The sequence below is a fragment of the Sciurus vulgaris genome (assembly GCF_902686455.1).
Source record: "Sciurus vulgaris genome assembly, chromosome: 7".
NCBI lineage: Eukaryota > Metazoa > Chordata > Mammalia > Rodentia > Sciuridae > Sciurus > Sciurus vulgaris.
In genome coordinates this window covers 127,284,480-127,310,289 of record NC_136467.1, presented here as the reverse complement: position 1 = coordinate 127,310,289, position 25,810 = coordinate 127,284,480, and the positions used below count along the sequence as shown (strand labels likewise).

At 42.0% G+C, this 25,810-nt stretch overlaps 1 protein-coding gene and 1 pseudogene across 3 annotated transcripts; one reads left to right on the top strand and one right to left on the bottom strand.

Annotated features, from left to right (window-relative positions):
* Positions 1-882: 882 nt before the first annotated feature.
* LOC306666326 (histone-lysine N-methyltransferase SETD5-like) lies at positions 883-7,326 on the bottom strand (annotated as a pseudogene). Its single transcript has 2 exons — positions 7,288-7,326; positions 883-5,260 (listed from the first exon to the last, which is right to left on the bottom strand). The product of its transcript is annotated as a histone-lysine N-methyltransferase SETD5-like (transcript).
* A 3,405-nt stretch (positions 7,327-10,731) lies between these two features.
* Positions 10,732-25,194, top strand: TRIM40 (tripartite motif containing 40). 2 transcript variants are annotated; one of them, XM_079149098.1, is made up of 5 exons: positions 10,732-10,791; positions 11,429-11,961; positions 22,903-22,998; positions 23,544-23,768; positions 24,078-25,194. In XM_079149098.1, the coding sequence occupies exons 2-5, from the start codon at positions 11,617-11,619 to the stop codon at positions 24,144-24,146; spliced, it is 735 nt and encodes a 244-aa protein (XP_079005224.1). In that variant the 5' UTR covers positions 10,732-10,791; positions 11,429-11,616; the 3' UTR covers positions 24,147-25,194. The 2 variants fall into 2 exon arrangements, with proteins under 2 accessions (XP_079005224.1, XP_079005225.1); XM_079149099.1 differs by having other exon boundaries at positions 10,756-10,791; positions 11,550-11,961.
* Positions 25,195-25,810: the final 616 nt, after the last annotated feature.

Here is a 25,810-nt window from a genome sequence, read left to right as displayed (position 1 = left end):
ATCCCCCAAGGAGACGTGGGGCAGGCCCACACACAGCCACAGTCCTGTCGGTGCCACTCCACAAACCCATCTTCCCATTCTTACCCTGCAAGTCACAAGTGCGAGCTCTCCAATCATGGAGGTGGTGCTGCTCATGGGATCATCAACTCCTGACTAGTCAGGAGTAGAAAAAAATAAAACTCAAAGAAATTCCAGACCACTTGGATTCCTTCCTAATCAAATCTCTTGCCCAAAGCTGTTAAGTAGCAATGTAATTGGCCCATCTCACTTCTCATTCCGCTTCTGTTTAGTTACTCCATGAGTTCCTAAACTGTGTAACAGCTTGGGAAGGAGGAGTAAGAGATTGTCTGCTCCCAAAATCAAGAGCTGACCACAGCTTGTCTCCAGAGAGCCAAGCATCCCTCAGTCAGAGGAAGATCCACGCTTTACTATCCCTGTCTATTTCCTGGTGATTTTAAGACAAAGGTAGGGAGTACACTTGGTGGACACATCTTGATCAGATGTCTGCTTTGGAATCATTGTCTTAGGGTGAATAGTAACGTACCTACCTTTATTCTTAAGTTCATAAAACCCTAACATTGTTCAGATGGTTTGGGGCTCTTTTCACTTTTTTCCCTGTGAAACAAAAACTTTTTTTTTTCTGTTTTTTTTTTTTGTTTTTTTTTTTTTTTTTTTTTAATTTAAAAAGATGTCCTCACTGCACAAGTGACTACAGGCTACAGGCAAGGATGGGAGACGGTGGCTTCAACACAACTCATAGCACTTAGAACCGTTACTAACCAAAACACCATTTGCTTGTCAATAATGTACTCTACAGCAGGGAGAAACTTCTTTATAATGTCTGCTTCAGATAAGACTTACATCTTTTTCCAAGTTCAGTTGCAACCACAAGTCTTGTTTCTTGTCGATCAAACCCGATCCTCTGGCATCCGGTAACCCCTCCTCTAGCAATATGCTCGGCCCAGGTCCCAGAGGCAGCTGGAAGGAAGCAGCTGTGGGCTTGTTCAGTTCTGTTTGCCCATGTCCAGAAGCCCTAGGAAAGTCCTGTCTGAGTCTTGACTCCTGACCCCTGCAGTGCCTGGAGTCGGTACTTTCCCACTCCCACAGTGTGGGTGGTGCTGTGAATTGGAAACTGCAGATGCCTTGGAGGCCTGGTTGGCAGTGGACTGCCCAGCACTGGGCAGACTGATAGCCTGTAAGTCTGATTATGTGACGATCTAGAGTTCTGAGGAAAGGAGGTGGAACTCAGAGTTCCTGTGCTGGACTAAGAAGCCAAGTCTGAGGTTGGCGAGTCTGAGAGGCCCTGTAGGGTAGGGCTAGCAGCATTAGAAGGACAGCTCCTCCTGGGAAGATTGCTGCCAGTGCTGTTTCTAGAATGTGGCTGGCTGCTATAATACCCTGGTGTCCCTGTGAATGGGACCAACGATTCTGTGGACCTAGGGTGGCTGGGGCTGGAATAGGATCCAGAAGAGAGGGATGATTCAGAAGAACTGTGAGAAGTGGGAGTTCCAGGTCTCAGTGCAGTAGTTTGATAACTGTATCCTGGAGATTGGAAGGGATGTCCTCCAAAGGGAGGGGAACTCTGTTGAAGACTTTGTGATTCTGTCCGTGGACTATCACACTGCAGGAGCTGGTAGCTGTATCGGGAAGGGCTGTAAACAGTTGCTCCTTTAGAGAGTGCTGAGCTCAATGTCTCTGAGCCTTCTCCATCTGCAGACTCTGAATCTTTCTCTGCGATGTAACTCTCCCACAGGGGAGAGGGCTCTCCCTTTTGGGCCACACTCACACTGCTTTGGAGGACCTTAAGGATTCTTCCTCCTCCAAGTCTTTCTACTGATGTGGGAACCATCCACCTACTACTGATATTCCCTTGAGGTCTGCAGTGAGATGAAGTGCCTCTGGAATCGAATGGGCTTACCGCCTCCAAATGTGACATCGAGGAATGAGATTGGGAGAAATTTTTGTGAGGGGATGATGGGGTTGGGGATGAGGTTCCCTGCACACCATGAACACCAGTGTCAGAAACAGAATTACTGTTGCTTTGCCCAGTTCCTGCAGACTTGCTTTTGCTCTGTGCAAAATCTCTTCCCCCATCAGCAGAATTTTCCTTGGCTTCTTCTTTCCATTTACAGTACTCCAGCAGGGATACCTTTTCCACTTTGGTAGGTTCTGGGAGCAGATGGGACCCCTTCACAGGTCCTTTCACCACCAGGTGATGTGGATCCTCAAGAGAGGTCTTTCATAAAGCCATGTTCATATCTGCTGGGGAACCCTTCGGCTGGGGAACAATATCCCCCACCCAAATGTAGAGGCTTCCTATCCCCCACTAGGGAAGATCTTCTACATAATCCATCTGCTTGAGGCATAGTGTTCAAAGGAGAGTAGGCATAGATCAGATTGAACTCTATCTGAAGTGCCTGGTCTGAGTTTCTCAGGAGGGTCTCATGTCCATCTCCACTTCTGTTTAGGAAGCCAGTCTCTGAGGTGGGCCCGATGGAGGGATGAGGAGCCAGGTGAGAATGCCCTGAGTTGAGCAGGAAAGGTCTGTCAGTACAGTTGTTAGTGTTGGAATCAAGGTACCCTACTTTTGTCAAATCCAGGTCTTTTTGGTGACAAAGTTCAAACTGCAGAGGAGTGTTGCAGCAACTAGCAGTAGTAAGAGACACGATTGGCAAGAACATGAGGCTGTATCCATTTTGACACTCCTTTTCTCCTGGGTGAGTCTGGCCAGGTGTGGTCAGCTGGGGACTCTTTGAGCCTGAACTGGAAGCGGGTGGTGTGACTGGAGACAGAGGCCAAAGTTACTTGGTGCATTCTGCTCCATCAGATAGTGAGACTTCCGTTTCTTTAATGGGCTCAAGTCTGCCTTGTCTTTGCAGACACTAGAATTACTATTTGCCTTACTTTGGTATAGTCTCTTGGGGTAGAGATGTTTGAGTCATCCCTTCTTCCAAGGCTTGCTTTATCCAGCGCTTCTTATAGGAGCCAAATGTGACATCAGGCAGAAGGGACCTTGGAGGACACCTCTCAGGCACAAAGGGTAAGCCAAAGTGAATGTAGTGTTTGGGGACTGTGCAAATTAACAGGGAATGAATAAGTCCCAGTAACATGTTCAGCAGTGTTGCCAGTACAGTTTGGTCCATGGTGATACATAAAGGGCACTCAACAGGGCACTCTTGGTTCTCTGCCTTGTCATTCAGTCATTGTATAACCAGATACTTTCTGGGTTTGGGGTGCTTAGATGTATCACGGTTGACATGAGATCCAGTAGGTGATACCACAGTCGGGTCGGGTCCTGTTAACTGCCCTTTTTCTCCTGAACTGTCTGTACTTCCAGCTTCAGTGGGAGTTACTAAGCTGTTATTTCCTCCCTCTTCCAAGGCAACTTGTGACAACTCCGCCTGTTGTGCACTGGCCTGCTTCTGACATTTTAGTCTTTGGGCTTAATTGGTCTGGTACGGAGAAATTCTACTCTTTGGTCAGGGTCTGGAAGGCTTTGCTGGAAGTCGTTTGGGGACTGGTTTTTCTGCAGCAACATCCACTGTTTGGGAAGACCTCCAGGTGTTCACACCAATACTCTGTGGGATGCTTGGGATGGAAACATTTGAAGCAGGGTTCCTAACTTCAGATTCAGATGCTTCTATTTTTGTCTCTTCTCCAACAGGAGTCTTTGAGGTGGTGATAGTAATCTTTATATAAGGGCTGTATTCTAAGGGCTGATCTCACCATTTCTTTCTTTTCTCTAAGTTGTTGAAAGCATTCATAATGGCTTCAACCTTCCTATCCTCCTGGGACCTTCTGCTCTGAGCTGCCTTCTCCTGGTCATCTATAACATCTTCTTTCTCCTTTTTTTTTTTTTGTTGTTGTTGTTGTTGTTTTTCCTTCTGGATTATCTACTTCCTCATGATCACTGGATGAAGTTATTTTTTCTGGAGCTTCTTGTGGTTGCTGGTCATTATTCTCCTCTGGAGCCTCATTCGGCTGCTCCTTCTCTAGCTTTTCCTTTGTGCTTTTCTACGTCTAGTCTCTGCCCTGAGGGTAGGTAGGGTTGGAGGAGGTGGGAGTGGCAGTTCTGCAGCATTTGAATCCCTTTTCTGTATAGGGCAATTCCGGTTCCCCTTGTGACATGCACAGTCCCCTTTATAATTACAGTTACTCTACTCATAATCAAATGCAATGGTGACTTCAGCATCCTTGGTGATGTCAGAAACAGCATAGATACACAGGTGAATCATCCCATCTGCAATCATGTGTCGCACCTCTGCATTTGATGTACAAGATCTTCTGATGAAGTGAGCATCCTTACCGAAAGTATGGGCATCCACGCACATCTCTACACCGTTGAATTCTGAGTAGAAGAGCACAAAGGGATATGATTTTTTGAAGACATGCCCATTGACCTCAAATTGTTGCTGACCACACATGACTTTCCTGCGGTACTCTAACAGTATCCAAAGCCAAATCCCTTGCAGCCCTCAGGATTTTATGGTGCTTTTGAACCCAACTAACTCTTCCCAGCTGTAACTGCATTTGAGAACCCAATAGGTGTATTATTACAGGCCAATTCAGTCTTATTAATAGTGTCTAAAATAGCAGGTTTGCCCACAAATTCCTTGCTAGAATGCAGATGCTGTTCAAGAGCGTTCTGTACATCTGCACTGTACTGATTAGTGAAAGCTTCTTCATACTGAGCAGTCCATAGTCTTATTTGATTTTCCCAGTCCTACGTTGTATTCTCATCTAAATTCTGTGCTTCAGAGGAAGAATTCTTGGTTTTCTTTGTCTTTGGTGCTGCACGACCCTTTCTGGATTCTTTTCATGCTTCTTGGGTTTGCTTCTTCTAACAGTTAAGGTGATGCTTGTAGGTGTGTGCAGTGTTGCTGTGCACAACACAGTGGAAGGAGAAAGCTCCTCATCCCAACTCTGTGTTGCACTGCTATCCTCACCTGATATGTCGTCCTGCTTCCGCTGATGAAGTCTAATAACCTTCCCCCTGCTCATGCCCCTGAACTTGTCACAGTTGAGAAGGAAGCCATCCTGAGAAAGACCACCAGGACACCAGGTAGGAACACTCTCCTTCAGAGCTCACACTGTCTCCACAGCGTTCCTCTATGGGCAATGGCAGGTCACTCAGGCCAGAACGAGGGATGATCATAGCATAAGGCAGTCCTGGACACCCATGCCTCTGAGTGGTCCCATAATTATGAGTGGAATACACGTACTTCTCATTAACTGCTGGACTAGCCTCCACAGATTCAGGACAGCTGAGCGGGAAGTTCCCCCTGAAGAAACCACTCTGGGCTGGTTTAGACTCAGAACTATTCTTCTTAATTGGATCTCTTAATACTTCCATGAAGCCTCACATGACATTTGCAGTGAGTGAGATGATGAAAGTGCCTTCTGCACTGGCCCTGGGACCAGGCCCTCTTCCGTTCACTACCAAGACGGGTACCCTCACTCAAGAAGTGGCTGTGGCACTTCAGACAGAGCACTCATCTCCAAAATGGATCGAGGATCTAGGAATTAGACCCAAGACCCTTCACCAAATAGAAGAAAAAGTAGGCCTGAATATCCATCATGTTGGCTTAGGACCAGACTTCCTTAACAAGACCCTCATAGCACAAGAAATAAAGCAAGAATCAATAAATGGGATAGACTCAAACTAAAAAGTCTTTTTCTCAGCACAGGAAACAATCAATAATGTGAAAAGAGAGCCTACAGAGTGGGAGAAAATCTTTTCCACACACACTTCAGACAGAGCACTCATCTCCAAAGTTTATAAAGAACTTAAAAAACTTTATGCCCAAAATACAAAGAACCCAATCAATAAATGGGCTAAGGAAATGGACAAACACTTCACAAAAGAAGATATACAGGTGACCAACAAATATATGAAAAAGTGCTCATCATCTCTAGTAATTAGAGAAATGCAAATTAAGAGCACCCTAAGATTTCATCTAACTCCAATTAGAATGCCTATTATCAAGAACACAAGCAATAATAAGTGTTGGAGAGGATGTGGGGAAAAAGGCATGCTCATGCATTGCTGGTGGAGTTGCAAATTGGTGCAGCCAATTTGAGATTCCTCAGAAAGCTTGGAATGGGCCCACCATTTGACCCAGCTATCCCACTCCTCGGTTTATACCCAAAGGACTTTAAATCAGCATACTACAGCGACACAGCCACATCAATGTTCATAGCTGCTCAATTCACAATAGCTACATTGTGGAACCAACCTTGATGCCCTTCAATTGATGAATGGATAAAGAAACTGTGGTATATATACACAATGAAATATTACTCAGCCATAAAGAAGAATAAAACTTTGGCATTTGCTGGTAAATGGATGAAGTTGGAGAATACCATGCTAAGTGAAATAGGCCAAGCCCCAAAAAATCAAAGGCTGAATGTTTTCTCTGATAAGTGGATGATGATACATAATGGGGTGGGGGCAGGAGGAGAGAAGAATGAAGGAACTTTGGATGGTGTAGAGGAAAATGGGGTGGGAGGGGGTGGGGGAAGGAAAGATAGTAGAATGAGACAGACAGTATTACCCTATGTATATTTATGATTACATGAATGGTGTGAATCTACATTATGTACAACCATAGAAATGAAAAGTTGTACCCCATTTGTGTATAATGAATCAAAATGCAGTCTGTAAAAATAAAAATTCAAATAAATAAAGAAGTGGCTGTGGGATCAAGAGTCTGAACTGATTCATTCATAAAGAAGAATAAAATTATGGTATTTGCAGGTAAATGAATGGAGTTGGAGAATATCATGTAAAGTGAAATAAGTCAATCCCAAAAAACCAAAGACTGAATGACTTCTCTGATAATTGGATGATGACACATAGGGTGGGGGAAGGGGAAAGGGAAGAATGGAGGAAGGATGGATGTGTAGAGGGAAATGAGGGGTGGGGAGGGGGCCAGGGAAGGAAAGATAATAGAATGGGACAGACATCATCACCCTATGCACATGTATGATTACTCAAACTGTGTGACTCTTCTTTGTGAACATCCAGAGAAATGAAAAGTTGTACCCCATTTGTGTACAATGAATCTAATAATAATAATAATAATAATAATAATAATAAAAAGAGTCTGAACTGGACCTGAACATATTCAAAACACCAGGATTTTTCTAGCCCAGAACCTAACCCCTGGTACTACCTGGAATAGACTTGGCTTCTGGGGATGTGCTGCCCCCTAGGCCCCCTGGGTCTCTTTCACCGGACTCTCACACCCTAGTGCCACTTCATCTTGAAAGGTAGGGAACTTCCACCTCCTTTGCTGATCCAGCAGTCATATCTGAGTAGGATGTATCTGGTGTGGTGACTCCCAGAGGGATTGCAATGCTCCTGACATCCAACACAGCAGAGAATGGGAATCACAGGATCCAATTAATGGAGACTGACCACACTGAGAGTAGGGGTGAGCTGCAGAGCCTCAGCCAACAGGTTACGGACAGGAGGAATCCTTTATATAGACCTCTGAATATGAAGTCCTCCAAAATTATCTGCCAGTAGTTCTGGAGACCTTGTCCCAGGCTCTGCCGGGGCTTGGGCCCGGTCTGCGGCACACGGCACTCCCAGGAGGCAGCAAGACTCGAGTTAGGCCCAACATGGCACCACGGCATTTCCTGGTGGGGAATCTCCAGCATTTATCATTATTTGTATTCTTGATGTGCGGCTAAGTATTTTTTGCTCTGAGTAATTTATACTGCTAAATTTTAAGCCACCATCTTTAAAAGAAATATCCTAGTGCTCTGGAGTCAAGGCAGCAGCAGTCTGCCTTCCAGAGGTGAAAGGAAGAAGACATATCCTGTCTTGAGAGACAGTGCCACTGACTGTCCACCCAGAGTCAGCTGCCAAAAGATTCAGCTGAAGCACCCACTCTAATCCTCTTCTGGCCAGAGTGGCAGGTAAAATCCAGGTAGGAATGATTTAGAAGGCCCATTGAAGCGGTGATGGGACATCCAAGGATGTGTAAGAATTTAAACTCAAGGAGATCAAGACCAGGATGAAAAGAATTTGAGTGGCACTGACACTCAGGTGGGAAGGCAGAGTGGTGGTGTGGACCTGGCCCTCTGCCTTGGAAGTTCATGCAGCTACACCTCATGGCACCAGGATGGAGCAGACCACCTTTTATGGATGATTACAGAGATGAGGCGAGAGGGAACCAATAGCCAAGGGAAAGAGAATTTCAAGGAGGGGACTGCTGAACTAAGGTTTCAGAGTCATCAGTTTGTATGTACATTGAGGAAATATCACTGAGATTCAAGTTTAGGATTGTCAATCTAAACTTTAAAAACCATGTGTTCCCAAGAATACTGATATTTATTTGCGCTAGCACTGCAAAGGGATTGTTACCCATGCCATAGCAAACTGTGGGTGTATTCCAGGGGGTGGAGACAAGGGGAAGTTTTTTAAGTTGTCAAAGACTAGGATTACGTCAGATATTTTGAAATGTTATTTCTTGGCCACAATGGTAAATAACTTGAGTAACATCAGTCCAAGGTTAAACAGATAATTGCTTAATAGATGTCCTTATAGAAGTACTTTTTGTGTAAGTTTGTTGTCTGCAGAGTATTTTGAGTTATCACCAGGCAATTGTGTATAAAAACCCTTACTTCATAAATTTCCAGCCTTATTTACTATTTTTTCCTAAGCTAATATTACTCAGGGAGTTGGGGATTTAGCTCAGTTGGTAAAGCATATGCATAAAGCCATAGGTTCAGTCCCCAACACACACACATGCTAGTACTACTAAAATAGTGGGTTCCTGCTTTTAAGTTGTTCAATAGACCTGTAGGAAAATCATGACAAGTACCTAAATAATTATAGTAAAAGTTACTATATGATTAGTATTCCACATTGGCATAAAATGCTATTTTTCTTCATGTGTCTGACCACTTATCCTCTTATCAGTCTTTCTATCCATCTGCCCATTCACCCACTTACTTATCAAGGGCAAGAAAAGGCATGGAGAGAGATGGCATTTTGTGGGAAGGAAGTCCTGGGTCTGGGATGACAGACATCCAAATCTGAATCCAAGATCTAGGTTTACCCTTGGACAGTTTATTTAATTTAATTACCTTGGACAGTTTATTTAATTTTTCTACATTTTGTTTTTTTACATTATCCCACAAAATAGAGCAGAAATGTCCAAAGCAGGAGGGTCAAGGACTAAGGGTTAAAGAACAGGTGTGCAGTGAGCAGCTTACAGAAATGGTAGGATGAGGTTGATGCCTAGATTTGTGATTTCAGGTAGTGAAATATAAACTCTGATGAAGTACAGAGTGGTCACAGGGTAGGTGGCAAAAAGGAAGGTCATTAGATGTGAGCAGGGAACTGAGGGACTTCAGTGTTGGACAACCATTTACACAGTCTCCCACCTAGGATAATGGCACCAGATGGGGTAGGGAAAAGCCTGCGATCCTTGTACCCAAGTCCTCAATGAAGGGAGAGAGGTGTGTGAAGGGTAGAGCCAGAGTAGACAACCAGAGATCCAGCAGACAGGTATTCTTACTTTGAGTCTGGGAAATAATGGTCAGGATGTGGATGTATGGAATGAGGAAGTTTCCCACCTCACCTGTGAGGTGGGTCCCCAGGTTACCCACAATTGTGGCTGATTTGGCTATTAGTTGGAATTTCCCATGCCTTCCTTTAACAATTTACTATAATGTTGCACGGAACTCAGAAACACCTTAATTACTATTGCTGATTTGGTGCAAAGAAGGTACAAACAACAACCAGGTGAAGAGGTACATAGGGTAAGCTCTGGAAGGGAAGTGAGCACAGGAGCTTCTGTCCCCACCAAGTTTAGGGTACACTACCCTCCCAGCATGTGAATACGTTTACCATCCTGGAATATTTCAATATATAGGTATAATTGATCAAATCATTGGCCAGTTCCCAGGCCCCTCTCTCCATTCTCGAGGTAGGGAATGGGACTGTAAGTTCCAACTCTCTAATTATGATTGGCTCTTCCAGCAACTGGCCCCATCTTTTAAGAGCCACCTAGTTAGCATAAACTGACACACTCAGGTGTGGTTGAAAGAGTCCTATTCTGAATAGCAAAAGACACACCAGTCACCTCTATTACTCAGGAAACTACAATTGTTTTAGGAGTTCTCTGCCAGCACCAGGGATGAAGACCAAAAGTATACTTATATAATATCACACAACTCCACAGCAATCAGTGGCAAAGTAGGATTGAGGGAGGAGACTATGAAGTGAGGTTTTCAAATAAGAATCTCAGATCCTTAAAAGCCTTAAGTGATAGTCCTTGTTACTGGTACCCTCTGGGGTCTCTCCCACGGTCAATGCTGAGACCAGCCTGACTGAAAGGTTATTGGAGGACAGTGGGGTAGGCAGCTGCTGTTTCAGCATCATCCAGCAACAGGTGTCAAGGCTTCATGATAACTGGATCCTACAGTTCCACAAGCTGGTCTTCTGGTCAGCTCCATTCTGGGCTGACTGTCAGTTTCTGTAAGATTTGCATTAAAAGCACCAAGACTTTTCTCTTTCCCATGAGCAAGCAAGCCACACCCTGCAACAACCAAAGTCCACTTCTTCTTCCAGTTACCTTAGGTCATGGGGACTTTCATTTTCCTGGTAATTCAGTGTTTCTAAGATAGGGTGAGTTGCTCAACCTCTCCCCCAGTTTTACTGACACACGAACATATATAATTGGCATCGTTTAAGAAAGAACCATTCGCCTGCCAGCCTTCTCCTCAGATCTGGAGCCTGAGAAAATGACCTGAAATCGAAAAGGAGAAATTGAGGTAGGATTATAAAAGAGCTTTTGGAGGGAAGGAGATTGACCAAGAAATGCAGGATGAGGCAATGAGAGTGAACACACTGCATTTAAGGGAAGTGGTGTAGCCGGGACTTCCTTTGGGTCATCTTTGGAGATGGTTTGAAAGGAAAGAAAAAGGTAGCTTCAAACATTACACAAGTCTCTGTTTTGCTTTCTGTTCTGTTTTCTTTCTCTTTCTCTGTCATTGTGGCATCTACAACCCTGCAAAAGATGCTGGTTAGGAAAATGACTTCCCAACAAGGTGGTGCTATACATGGTTGGCTGTAACCATCAATAGTATTGCGTTACTGTGGGTGAGAACAATCCAAACTCCTGCCAAACTCCGGCAACCAAAAGCAAATCAGAGAGGACTTTCAACTTGTAAATTATGATGGTTTTGCTTCTGGCCATGACAATAACATCCAGTCCATTTAACTTAGAATTGCATAAATATTCACAGAAAACTCTCAAGAGAAAAGCAGGGAAAAATAGTTTTTGAATCACCTGCTTCTTATAGTTGTATGGAAAATACTGATTTCAAGTTTAGCAAATATAGGGAACCCAGAGGGCGCATGGCAAGGCTGATGAGGTATCTCTGAAACTCATGCAGAATCATGGTTTAGGTGGTCTGTGTGGTCTCCCTTGATGGAGAGGGGGCTATTGCCTGAAGTTGGAGCCTGAGTTGGAGCATTTTCTCAAGGCCTGTCCAGGGCTGCTTCTTTCCAGCTGAGTCCTCTCATTTAGAGCTGTCAAGTGTCACGGGATTCTTCAGAAGACCCACTGAGGAGGCTGGTGGGACAGGGTGGAGACCATGGTCTCCTTACAAGAGGACAGCCAGGAGGAAGATGTCTGCCCCATCTGCCAAGAACATCCAAAGGAGGCTGTGCGCACGGATTGCAAACACCTCTTCTGTCAAGTGTGCCTGGCCCAGCACATGGACAAGGCCTTGGCCTCTGAGGCTCTATGCTGTCCCCTCTGCCGGAAGCCCTATTCTGAGGGAGTACTGGGGGACCCTTACATCTGCCACAAGCACCAGAAGAGGTTTCAGAGGTTCTGTGAGAAGAGCAAATGTCTCCTGTGCGTGGAATGCCTGGAGTCCCCTGAACACCAGTCTCATTCTGAGCCGACCATTGAAAATGCTATCAGTCACTACAAGGTAAGGCTGACCACCCCCACCTGACTCCCTGAGCTATTCTCTTTTGTGCCTGGCACCTCACAGAGAGGGTCAATTACTGATACCTTTGTTTCCTCTGCTTCATTCTATTTTGGATTTTTGTCTTTGCTTTTCTGTGTATATTTTGCTACTGATGTTGGACTTTCAAATTTTAATATGAGGCTGCTTAAAGGTGATGCTGTCACTGGGATGGCAGATTTCCTGGAAGCATGAGTCTCTCAGTTTGCTCATCTGTAGAATGAAGTTGGACCAGATGATGTAAAGCCTGCCTGTTCAGTACTCAGATAATACACCTCCCTGGTTGATAGTACTAGAGACTTGGCTAGAAGTGAAATCAGGTTTTACCTACGCTGCAATTATCCTGCAAGTATATTGAAACCTGGATATTAGTATTTGATTCTCTCTTTTTCTTCCCCCTTCCTTTCTCATTCCTATCATGATTATTTTTATCTTACTTAATTTTTTATCAGAAAAATTTCGACCTCTTGGTAGTAAATTCAGACAACAGCAAAAGGTATACCATCAAAACTAAAAATCATTTTCCTGCCTTCCGCATTCTCAGTGCTAGAGGTAACCGTTGTTAGGTTTTTGTGTATACTTCCAGAAAATTGTGTGTGCAAATGCACTCTTGAAAACACACATGCACACACACACACACAATTCTTTTTTTTTTCTTCCCTATGGCTCATCTTTATCATTCAAAAATATATTTTGGATATTTTCCCATTTTCCATCAGTACATCCAGGTCTTCTGAAATCTTTTCAACAATTGTATGGTATTCAGTTTTATGAAGGTAACATAAATAGACATTGTGTTATTTCCAAGTTATTGTTTTGTTTTGAGATTATACACAATGTTGTGAGAATACCTTTCAATATATATTTTGGAGAACTTGGAATCTCCAAGGTATATTTTGGTGAAAGTGTAAGTTAGTAATCTTAAGTATTTTTTCCAAGTTACAATTTGTCTTATCACCATTTATTGAATATTCCATATAGTTCTCCCACTGATTTGAATGCCAACTTTGTAATATGCCATAAATATATATTTACTTACATATGTTCTTGATTCTATAGTTTTATTATGTGTATTCCTGCTTGTGTGTCAAACCATTTTACATATTGTAAATTTGTTCTTTACTTTTCAATGTTTATGCATGCATTATAAATTATAAATATGTATAACATTACAACATCATCCAAAATAAATAGTGATATAGAAAATTTTCATGATAAATGAAATTACTGTGCTTAAAGTCATTTTCTGGAAAATCAAAATTAACAACTCTAATATCATACCAAACATAAACAATACCAATTCAAATTAAAGACGTATATGCCAGTACCAGTTTCTGACAACTACTATTTATTCAATTCGGGTCAGGTATTTGTAGAAACAAAAGAATATTAAAATCATTTACTTTATATTTAGGTCATTAAAGAAAGTATAATAAACAGTGGAGTTCTTTTATACCATAAAATTATGTATGCCCACTTATTCAGCTCAAAAACTAGCTTGAAAGGTGCTAGTACATTTCATTCATAATAATTTCTCTATAGCAAATAATTGTCTTACCTCTAGAGAACATTAAAAAAATATTGTCTCCTAAGTTTTATTTTTGTTGTTCTTTTGAGTCTTAATCACTAAGAATTCAAGGTATTTGAGGAGAACGCTGGTGTCCTGGGTGGCTTGATGAGTGAATTAAAATCAAGCAATGTGTTTACATTCTGAAAATGCTCTCAAATCCATAAAACACTGCTTGACTTGTGGAGCTCAGATTTCTTCTACAGGTATCATGACATTTGAAGAACACGTGTTATAAAAGTTTCCTGCCAATTTTGTCTTCTTCCTTCTTTGTTAGCCACTGTGCTTCCTTTTCCATTTTCTCCCTTCGTTGTCTGGCTCCTTTCTTTTCTCTGCTGCCTCAGAACTTCTTTCCAGGCTCCATCTTCTTCCCATGCATTGGTCTCTTCCTCCCTCCCTTCCTTTCTCCTTTCTCTCATTTTTTTCAGTGCTAGGGATGGAACCCAGGGCCTCAAGCATGCTAGGCAAGCATTCTACCACTGAATTATGCCCCCTAGCCATGTAATGGTATTTTCTTGCCAGGTATTTAAGTCACCTAATTCAGAATATTGATGAAGCAAAAGCATATTTGGTGTAGATGCTAATTTACTAGAGAAATCTGTGTCACCATCTGGAATACCAAAATTGAACAATTCTCTCTTCTTAATGATTTTCTGAGTTTTGCTTATAGTTGGTGTCACATCCTTAAAACAGGTTCTGTTGTTCCAAGGCATTGTGTTGTTGCCACATTCCCATTCTCTCCTTCAGTCTTTACACTTAAGGTGCATCTTCAATCCGGGAAGTCCACCCTTCAACTCCTGTCTACTTAGGAACCAATAAATAATCATCCATGTTTGACAAAGTTATTTGGTCTCTAATTTCTGTCCTCTGCCAGATCTGCATATTAATTAATCTTTAAGACTAAGTATACTATTGCTAGTCCGATGCAAACGTTATTTTTATTTTTGGTACCAGGGATTGAATCTGGGGAGCTTAACCACTGAGTCGCATCCCCAGCCCATTTTATTTTTTATTGAGACAGGGTCTCTCTATGTTGCTGTGACTGTCCTGGAACTTTGAGATCCTTTTATCTCACCTCCCAAGTCACTGGGATTATAGGCAAGGTATAAACTTTAAGCAACTGAAACTGCATGATGGCCATCATGGGCATCAAGAGCTTCCACTCCCCAGTTCCACCAGGTAGTATGTTTAAATGACAGATAGGTCTTCAAATCCTCACAATACTCTTATTTTTCAGAATTTTTGTGGATATTCATATATGTTGATTTTGTCAATTACTCTAGAATTATTTTCACCAACCTCTTCGCTTGCCCCAATCCAAGCAGTATTTGTATACCATGAATGTCTTTCTATCCAAATGACGAAGGCTGTTTTCAAAGTCTTCTTTTAGACACTTGATTTTTGGAAACAATTGTTATGAATGAGAAGGAAGATATTCCAGCTTGGGGGTGACTACAGAAAAGTAGAGAAATAGTTCAGAAAATTGAAAAGGCAGAGTGCTCTTGAGCTCTGCACCCTCCAGGTTTGGTGTCCTCAGGAGCACAGGGAGGAGATTCCCGCTGACAGATGAGCCACAGGCATGAGAGGAAGATATCTACTCACCTACTAAATGATTTACCCAGGTCTGCACTTTGTATAGAATGTCATGCTAGCTGTTGTAGGAAGTACAAAGATGATTCATGATCGTTGTCTTCAAATTCATGTTTAAACAGTGATAGGAAATGTAGAACAAACAAAGACCAACAATATTTGTTCACTTAAGGAAAACACAGTGAGTTCTTTCTGAATGTATGTATGATGAAGTATGAGAATGCACTTCGGAAAACAGACAAATAAGAAATCAACAAACTACATGATTTCATAAACTAGGAAGAAAACAAACAAGACCCTGAGATGGAGAGTAATGAGTGACCATGTTAGTGTGGTCAGCCAGGGCCTCACAGAGGAGGTGACATTGAAGGTAAGACCTACAGGAAGAAAAAAGGTCCAGTGAAAAGTCTGAGGGAAAGAGAACATATGCAGAGGCTCAAGTCTGGAAGGTTTCATTATATGTGAAGAATTTATAATCAGAGTTTGAATTATCAGGATTTACTGATAGGTTAGAAGTGGGGTGAGGGAAATCAAAGAATCAAAGATAACCTCATGAGTTTCTGGTTTGAGAAACTGAAGGGATGATGTGACAGATAAGGACTGGGGAGAACAGGTTTGAATGAAACATCAAGAGTTTCACTTGGGACAAATTGAGTCCAAGTTGAGACACATCATGGTAGGGATCTTAGATATGCAGTTGGATATCAACTCTGTATCTCCAAAGAGGGTCTGGGGTCATATTCTCAGAATCTAGAGTAGGAATGAAGATGATGTTTATTTGTTATGGTACTGGAACTTGAACCCAGGGACATGCTATCACTGAGCTACATCCCCAGTTCTTCTTACTTTGTATTTTGAGACAGGGTTTCACTAAGTTGCTGAGGCTGGCCTTGAACTTGCAATTCACTTGCCTCAGGCTTGCAAGTTGCTGGGATTACAGGTGCGCACCACTGCACCTGGCTTGAAGATGATATTTACATCCGAGGGAATTGATGCAATATTCTTAGGAGGGAGTCTTGAGACAAAATCAGTTTCAGGGAAGGTCATGGGAAAGGTGATCATTAGGGTGTAGGGTAGAGAAGATCCCAGAAAAGGAGACAGAATGTATCACGGAAGGGCAGAGAAAGACAAAGAAAATGGTGTTCCAATGCTGAGAGAAGAGCCTTTTAAGACATGATGGTAAGTTGCATTGAATGAGGCCTAGAGGCCCTTCAGATGGGGGTGGAGAAGTGAAACCTGGACTGGGGGAAGTTGCACTTCTTCCATGATACCAGAGGGGACAAAAGAAGTCATCTATAAGTATAAGCAGTTTGCAGTTTTAGAGATGGCTTGGGTGTTCTAGTTTTTATTTCCTCAATAACATGAAGCAGAGGTGGGGATGCAAAAGGTGTGGAAAGAAACAAAGCAATTTCTTTAGAATTATTATGCAAATAACTTGCTACTTAGCACTGAGTCACAAATTTGATAAGGTTTTTTTTTGTTTGTTTGTTTTTTTTTTTTTTTTTGGTGGTGCTGGGGATCAAACCCATGGCCTTGTGCATGCAAGGCAAGCACTCTACCAACTGAGCTATCTCCCCAGCCCCCTAAAGGTGTGGAAAGAGAAGACAGTTTGGGTGATACGATTCAGGCAAGTGAACTATGAGAGAACCTGTACAGAGTTGGCAGGCAGGAGGGAGCACCCATCTGCGGATTGAAACCAGGGATCTGAGATGTTCCAAGAGGCTGCTTGAGGACAAACAACTGTTTACCAAAGGATAAGGAGTTTCTTGAAAAGTAGAGAAAGAGGCAAGAGAGTTAAGGCTATTTCTGTAGAAGATTATGATGGTGGGCCCTGTGTGCACCTGTTAACGTTGAAAGAACAGGTTTTGTTTTGTTTTGTCAGTACTAGGGATTGAACTCAGCAGCGGCTTACCACTAAGCTACATCCCAGCCCATTTTTAATTTTTGAGACAATGTCTCACTAAGTTTAAGGATGGCCTTAAACTTGCCATCCTCCTGCCTCATCCTCCTCCAGACTCTTTGGAACTACAGGTATGTATCACCATGCCTGACATAAATAAATATCCTTTGAAAAAGAATCATGCAGTATTCCAGAAAGACTGAAGGGTTTGTAATGCCACCAAGTCTTCTTTGTATACCTGTTTCCTTACTGACCAATGATGGTGTACAGCACTTTCATGTATTTTGTTGGTTTAATAAGTGTGCCACAGCCACTTCAGTTGTTTTACTTTGATTCTTCATGTAACAGGTGGTGAGATTATTTTGTCTATGAAGAGTCACTGCCTATCCACAGAATCAGAACTTAAGATCTATATCATCACCTCACAGTACTTTTGGAAAGTAAACTATATTAGTTATGTTTAGCCTATATTTTTCATTTTGTTGTTGCCTTTCCTTTTTCCTGTATTTTGTGGTCAAAAACTTAAGAAATTTTATATTTAAAACCATTTATATTCCTCGTAGAAATAAAATCTGCTTGTCTCAAATACTGGGAAATTTGTCTAATATGATTATGCTGCTCTTTTTTTTAAAGATTTATTAATTTCAGGCTTATTTAATATATTGTGTGCTGTGAAGGATAAATCCATGTTAATTTTTTTTATTCTGGTATCCAGTCATCTGCAAACATTTCTATAATAGGGAATCCTTTCCACATTTATGTGTTATTTCTGATTTGACATAAGTTCTTATAATGATGGAATGGATTTTTCTTTCACTCTTTTCCATTGATTATTGTTTCAATTCTAATGTTATTACATAGTTTTGATACTTTTGGTCTCATGGTATACTTTTAAATCTAGCAGTATCTTTGCTATTGAAAATTTTTTGTGACTTGACTGTCCTGTCAGAAGAATGTTTTTTCTCAGTTTTTGCTTTTGTTTTGTTTGAGATGGGGGTCTCACTATGCTGTCCAGGCTGATCTTGAACTTGGCATTCAAGTATTCCTTCTGCTTCACCTCCTGAGTAGCTGAGACTACAGGTGCTTGCCACCATATCTGGCAGTGTCTAAGCTTTTTAGAGTGTGCCCTGGAATTTTAAAGGTCATTGCATTAAATTTCTTGATTACTTCAAGAATCATGACTTTTGAGGGTGTATTTAGTTGTCTTGACAAGTAGCAGGAAGTATCACCATGTGTTTTTATCTGTTTCTGAATTGGAAGTTAAATTGTCTTTAACTTGAGGTACCCTGACTCTATTGAAGTTAGCTATATCTATATTTTATAATGTTGGTTGTTGGTTTATTTTTTGGCATTGATACTTGCAGATTCAAATGAGAGTCTTTGTTGAACTCCTATATTTACTCATAAACCTTTCATGTTAATCTCCTGAACTTTTCTAAAGCATGATCATGTGGATGATATCATTCTGTATAAACATGCATTTTGAAAGATAGTTTTTTTTTTAGCATAACAGGTGCTTTTTGTCTGTTAACTGCATTTTCTTTTATACATGTTATTAGTGAATTATTTCAGAACAAATTTCAGTGTTGTTAGTTTTTCATGTTCCATCACTGCTTAACACTCTTGTTTGCCAATTTTAACTGTGAAATCATTTTATCTGATAGCTTATAGAATCACCAACTTTGAAAAGTAGTCATTCAAGACAAGACAGGCATTAAATTATTCACTATATTCCAATTTGTCTTTTTCCCCCCTAAAGAGTATTTTTGGTAGGTAAATGTTCGTAGAATTTTGCTTTTTAAATTTTTACATGATATACTCCCACACGATATTATTTTAATGCAAAAGTGGATGAAAACATTTTTTTAGAGAACTCTACCTTGCCCATTTTGGATATTGTAAATGATACATCTGTATAACCTGCAATCTTACATCATTTCATGCATTTATCTTTATTGCTGTTATCTCTGCTTTCTTTTCTCATTTACACAGTGTCAGTAAGTCGACTTTAAACCCTTTATTAAATTTTAAACTGCCAGAAGATAAGACTCTGAATTTTTAAACTGGAATTGAAAAATGGGTTCTGACCCACAGAAAAAGACAGTATTTTTGTCAAGAGGAAGTAAAAGATAAGCCCTAAGAAGGTGTGGCTTCACGGGTGTGTACAGGAAACCCCAAGCAATCCTGTTGGCCAGTGCAGAGTGTGTGCAGGGAGCTGAGGGAAAGCCCTGGAAATGTAAACTGGACTCAAGTCACAGAAAGAAGAGCCTCAGGTGACAGATGGAGTTTGGGCTTGTTTTTGTCAAAGAGAAGCCAGTTTGAAGGAAAGAGAAGCACAGATAAAAAGTGAAATGTGACAGAATGGCAGCCAGAACAGTGGGTACAATGACAGAAATACGAAGGGGAAGAGGAATGGGTTGTGGAAGAGGTCAGGGAAGCCGGTGATGAGTCTTGATTTCTCCAAATGATTTTTTGAGTAACTAGCAGGAAAGGAGATACTTACCTCAATTGGAAACATGAGATGAACTTTTAGGAAAAAGATTTAGTTTCAGAGTTATGATAATATCTGAAGCCTCCAGAAGGGAAAATTAAGGACATAGTCTAAGATGGGAAGGGTTAAGGAACCAACCTCTCATCGGGGTTCTTTTTACAGGATTTTGAAACGTAGAAACAGAGAAGCAGCCGTTGGAAGGACAAGGCTGGGAAGGACAGGGTGGGACATGAGGGGAGAACTGCATCCAGGAAGGGAAGGGCTGCGATGAAGGCCCCTCACTTCATCACTGGAAACCACAGGTCACCCTGCAGAGAGGAGTTTCAAGAGTGGGATGAGAAACCAAAGCAGATGGCCAAGGAGTGTGGGGCCATCAGGATGGACAATGGCGAGGATAGACTGCTCATAGACATTTGACTGTGGGGCAAAAGTGAGCAGATTGACGGGCAAAGCCTGTTTGAGAATTTTAAGACCTGTACGTTTGTGCTCACACTGAAAATTCCACAGTCCTTCTCAGCTTGTCACCTTCCCCTGCAAGGCCAGTGAGTGACAGTGCCACTCACTTATTACTTTAAGTTTTAAAATTTTGTCTCTGTTGGGAAATGCCTACAGGAAGTACCCAGTGACAGGTTTGCCTGAATGCCCTAGCTGACCTCTCACCAGGCAACTGTCCCTGGGTTACAGAACCCAGGTTCAGAGGCTTATCTCACAGAAAAACTAATGTCTAAGAGACGGTGTTGGGGAGAAAGGAAGGCTTTGTTCAGTGATCAAAGAATGGCCAAGAGGGAGCTTAGCTGAATCAGCTGCTCAACTGCAGGAGGCTGAGGGGTTACAGATATAGGATAGGAATAATGAGGGAGTGGGATAGGCTAGTAAACGAGAGGACTATTCATGTCTTTCTGGCGATAGGTGGAGATTCTTCCTGGTTCTCCGTGCCACTTCATTTCATTCTTTGGATTGTTTGGAGTTTCCAGTCATGGAGGCTGATAAATGTCTTTTAGTCTTGAAGGATGGCAGAGAGAGAAACTAGGCCAGTCTAGGTCAAGTTAACAAATATGATGGTGGGCCCTGTGTGCACTTGCAAATGTTGCTAGAATAGTTTGTATTGTATCATATCATGTCATATTGTATTGTATCGTATTTCATTTCATTTTCTCAGTACTAGGGATTGAACCCAGGGTGCTTTATCACTAAACTACAGCCCAGTCCTTTTTGAGACAGTGCCTTGCTAAATTGCTGAGGCTGGCCTTGAACTTGCAATCCTCCTGCAGCAACCTCCTGAGTCAATGTGATTACAGGTGTGTGCCACCAAACCTCGCTCTAATCTGTCATTTCTCTATTAATTTTGTCCATGTGCTGTTATTAAAGAGAAATAATTAATTTTGATGTGATCAAATCAAGCATTTTCCAAATGGCTCCTGCTTTGGGGTGTTTGTTGATGGCATTATTTCTCTACCCCTCAGGTCACAACTTTATATATAATATTATTTTCTATTAACTTTATACTTTCACTTTTCATACTGAGGTCTTTTAAATAGGGACTTGGTTTTATTTCTCCATTATCATAAGCCAGTTTTCCCTGGACCATCTTCTATAGCTTCTGTTCCTACTCCTGCTGATATGTGCACTGCTTTTTCTTTTAAAATTTCTCTAAGAATAGGCTGTCCCTGAGCTCTCTCTTCTCTTTCATTTTTAAATTTCTTTTTGCACCAGTACTGTTTTTATTACTATGGTTGTGAATATTTTTTTTAATTTGGTAGGGCAAATGCATTCTATACTACTTGAACAAGGGATTACAAGAAGAATGTTTCCAGAATCTTCAGTTGACAATCCCCTGCTTTCTTCTGTTTAATTCAATACCAGCCTCTATTGATATCTGAACCAGTTTTGTTTATTTTTTTTTCCATGGGTTATGAGAAACCTAAAAGCATTTTTTTTTTTTTTTTTTTTTAGAGACCTAAATCATATCTGGGTGTGGTGGTACATCCTGGCAACTCAGGAGATTGAGGCTGGAGGATCTCAAGTTCAAGGCTTGCCTGGGCAATTTAGAGGGACACTGTCTCAAAATAAAAAATTAAAGGACTGATGATGTAGCTCAGCAGTAGAGTGCCCTTGGGTTCAATCCCCAGTACTGAAAATAAAAAAAAAAATTAAAAAATAAGAAAAAAAAAAAGAAAGAAAGTAAAGGGAAAGAAAATTCAAATCATTTATTATATCCATAGTTTCAGGGATGCAGTGACCCATCTAGATTCTGATTTAAGATTGAGAGAGGAAGCACATGCCTGCCTAGGGTATGGGTTTGCACCTAATAAAGGACTTCTACTGTCCATCCTGGGACAGGATGTGGTAGGAATAAGAAGTGGCACCAGAGCTCTCCATCTTCTCTTTAAGGCAGTTCTCTCCAGGCTGGTTCCCTTGTTACTGTGAAATGGTAAGAAGCACTGGAAGACCCACTATGGGAAAAGTTGGTCAATGAGTACTAAGTTAGAGTTAGGGAGGAGAAAGAAGTTCTGGTGTTCTGTTATACTGCAGGGTGACTGTAGATAGTGATAATGTACAGTATGCTTCCAAAAAAAGCTAGAAGTAGTCAGGTGGGGTGGCACATGCCTCTAATCCCAGCAACTGGGGAGACTAAACAGGAGGATTGCAAGTTCAGGACCAGCCTCAGTAACTTAGTGAGACCCTGTCTCAAATAAAAAATAAAAAGGATGGGGGATATGGCTCAGTGGTTAAGTGCCTCTGGGTTCAATCCCCAGTACTAAAAAAAAAAAAAAGAAAGAAAGAGAAGAAAAAGAAAGAAAAAAGCTAGAAGAAAGGATTTTTAGTGTTATTATCACACAAAAATGATAAATCTCTAAGTATATAATATACTTATATACTTATCCAGATTTAAACATTACACAATGAATATATTTATTGAAATATTGCATGGCATCCCATAAATATGTATAATTTTAGGCATCAATTTAATATATGTGAATATATGTATATATGTAAACATATACTATATACATATATATAGTGTGTGTGTATATATATATGTATATATATATATATATATTTTTTTTTTTTACTTTTATATGTGGAGAGAGGAGCACCCTAAAGTCAAGTGGAAATGGTTCTGTAACTATCTTTCTGTGTGGATCTAAGACTAAAAAAATTACTAATTACTTTTCTCCCATTATTTTCTATTAATTAAACTCTCAAGTTCCTTACTTTAAAGGTATCTACTTTTGGGGGGCAGAATTTTACATTAGCCTCATGCTGGGATCAGGACCTCACCTTGCTCTGCGGGGTTCCCCCAGTGGGTGCCGCCCTTACCACTGGTCTGATCAGCAGCTGTGCCTGTCTCTTCAGGAACGACTCAACCGCAGATGCAGGAGGCTCAGAAAGGACATTGGAGAACTCCAGCGGCTCAAAGCTCAGGAGGAGGAGAAGCTGCAGGCTCTGCAGGTGGGTTTCTTCCTGTTCTGGATGTCTGTCTGTTCCCAGAGCAGCCTGATGGGGTGGGAAGGTCGCTGAGGCTGAATGCTTGGGTGTTGGGCTTGACTTCAGGGCTGGCTAGTGGAGTGACCTGGGGCATGTTAGCCCACTGACCTTCATGTGACATATTAACTGAAAACCAACCCTACTCTCTCTGGCTCATGGTGACAATCAAAGGAGACCTAAGTTACAGCAAATGAAAATTACTACACAAACCAGAGGGCTGCATTTCTGTCCCTGACAGTCCACCTCTTTATTTCTCTTGCTCATTTTGGTGACCTCTCTTCTTGGCTGTGACTTGACATCTATAGATGTTCCCAAAAATGTTAGGTGGGAAGGGAAGTTTAGTCTTCCTTTATGAGAAACACAGCTGCCTCTGTGATTCCTGTGACATAGGGAGGCAGTCCACCAGGGGAAAGGACTGAGGAATCAGCATTCCTAGTCAGGTATTCAGATGGTGGAGGGCCAGGAGGGAGCCATCTGACATTGAGGCTCAGGGAGTCCCTTTTCTGTAGTTTCAGGTAAACTGTGGAAACCACAAGTTGGAGGCTGAGCTGGTGAGTCAGCATCAAGACAAGGGACACCTGGATGTTCTCCCTCAGCAGCATCTGGACCAGCTGGAGGACACATCAGCAGAGGAGGCCAGAATCCTTGACCTCTCCAAGGCAATAACACAGATCAGCCTCCTGGTTGCTGATCTGGAGAGTACAGCCAAGGAGCTGGACGCCAACACACTGGTGGTGTGTACCCTGAGGCACCTCCCCAACACTGGGATTCTCTTTGAATAGCATGCAACCCACCTGCAGCACCCCTCTGGGAACTGTAAACAAGGTACTCATGTGATACATAGGGACAAGTAGTGGTGGTACTTGTCCAAGGTCACACCATGCTGCTGCAGCACAGTGAGGTGTAGAAGGAGGGTATGATCCCCTACAGGCTCCCAAGGTGGCCCCCAGAGTGACCTTCAAGAGCAAATTTGGAAGGGAATTTGAAGGTGACAGGAACCTGAGAACTGATTGAGATTCTCACTCTCTTTCTCTCTCTCTTAGAATGCCAGTGACTTGCTGGAAAGGCATGAGCCATCTCTCTCTCCCCACATGGGCAGACCCATGACATAGAAGTGCACATGGACTTCATCAAGTTCAAGGAGACTCACTGCTCTGTTAACATTTTTACTTTCATGCTACATGGTCAGTGGAAGATTCTACAGAATATATGAATTTATCAAGAATTTCTTTGTTTCTAGGAGTACTCCAAAGAAGAATACTCCTAGACTCCTCTCTCTTCTTGCTCCAGCTGGCCCAGTGCCCGGTTAATCTGCCTGGTACCTCGTCAGGTCTGCCACCTCTTGAACATGTCCTATTCCGTCATCCCTAAAGCCATGATCTGATGCCTGGATCTCTGACACTGACTCCTTCCTGAACTAGGCTTATGCTATGGCTCCCACTGTGGAGGTCAGATCCAGGACAACTTGAATGACCACCATTTTGCCTGCAAACCAGTGGTATTAAAATAAGTACCCAGGCATCTGGGTGGCACGAGCTTACAACTGATGATTCTACTTCAGTACATGAACCCCAGCAGGTCTGTGGGAAGAATATTTCTTCTGAACTTCAGTAGGACCTGCTCTCTCCAGCTGGCACTTATTCATTATTGTCATGGTAGACAGACTCCAGGTTGGGCCCCATAATCCTCATCTTGTGGTGCTCATGCCCTTGTGTGACTTCCTTCCCCTGAGTATGATTGGGAATCGTGACTTCTTAACAATGAAAAATGGCAAAGCAGATGGAGTGTCACTCCAGTGACTGTGTTACTTTGCATAGGACTCCTCCTTCCTAGCAGACTCACTCTAGAGACTCTCTTTGCTGGCTTGTGAAGTGGGAGGATCTGAGAGCAGCCTCCACCTTCTAGCCAATAGGAATCAAGGACCCTTAGTCTCCCGGTTATAAGAATGTGAATTCTGCCAATACCTGAGTAAGATCGGAAGTAGATTCTTTTCCAGTTGAGCCCCCAGATAAGAACCTGATTCAGTTGACACCTTGATGACAGCCTTGTGAGACCCTAAACAGAACATCCTGTTAAGTTATGCCCAAATTTTTGACTCACAAAAAACTAAGACAATAAGTATGGGTTGTTAAAGGCAGTAAACTTATGGTAATATTAATGGAAAATGGATAACTAATATAATTGCATATTAATTACTTGTTCATAATTCCACCTCTTTTTAAAAATTCTACTTCCTCATCCAGAAGCTTCAAGAGAGTGTGTAACTGGGTTAAGTGTCACAGATGTTAAATGCTTTGAGAATTGGAAGAGAGAAACAAGTGAGGCTGGGCAAGTCAGGGTAGGTTTCATGGAGGAGGTGGGGACTGGACAGGTTGGAGAGAAAGGTGAAAATATTCCAGGTCAGGATACTGCTTGAATGAAAGTATGGAGGTAGAAAAAAGTCATAACACAACTGTAGACACAGGAGGAAACTGAATGTTCATCTGGAATGCTCAGGAATTGGGGAGGCCAGAAGTCAAACAGGTGTGAGATGGATGAGAGCAAGATATAGTGGGCCATCAATGGTTTTTGAGTTCGGAGTGAAAAGGAAAGTGGTGTTTGCAGTGACTAGTCTGGATCCTTTGTGCAAGATAAATTGGGCAGCGAGTTGGGGGTTGCAGGGAGTGGAGAGGAAGAGCCTAGTGTAGATGTTTAGGAAAACCAGACTGTAGTTACTTGGCAGGAAGGTGTAGACCTCGAGAAGCATGAGACCCCACATCTAAGAACAAGATGTCAG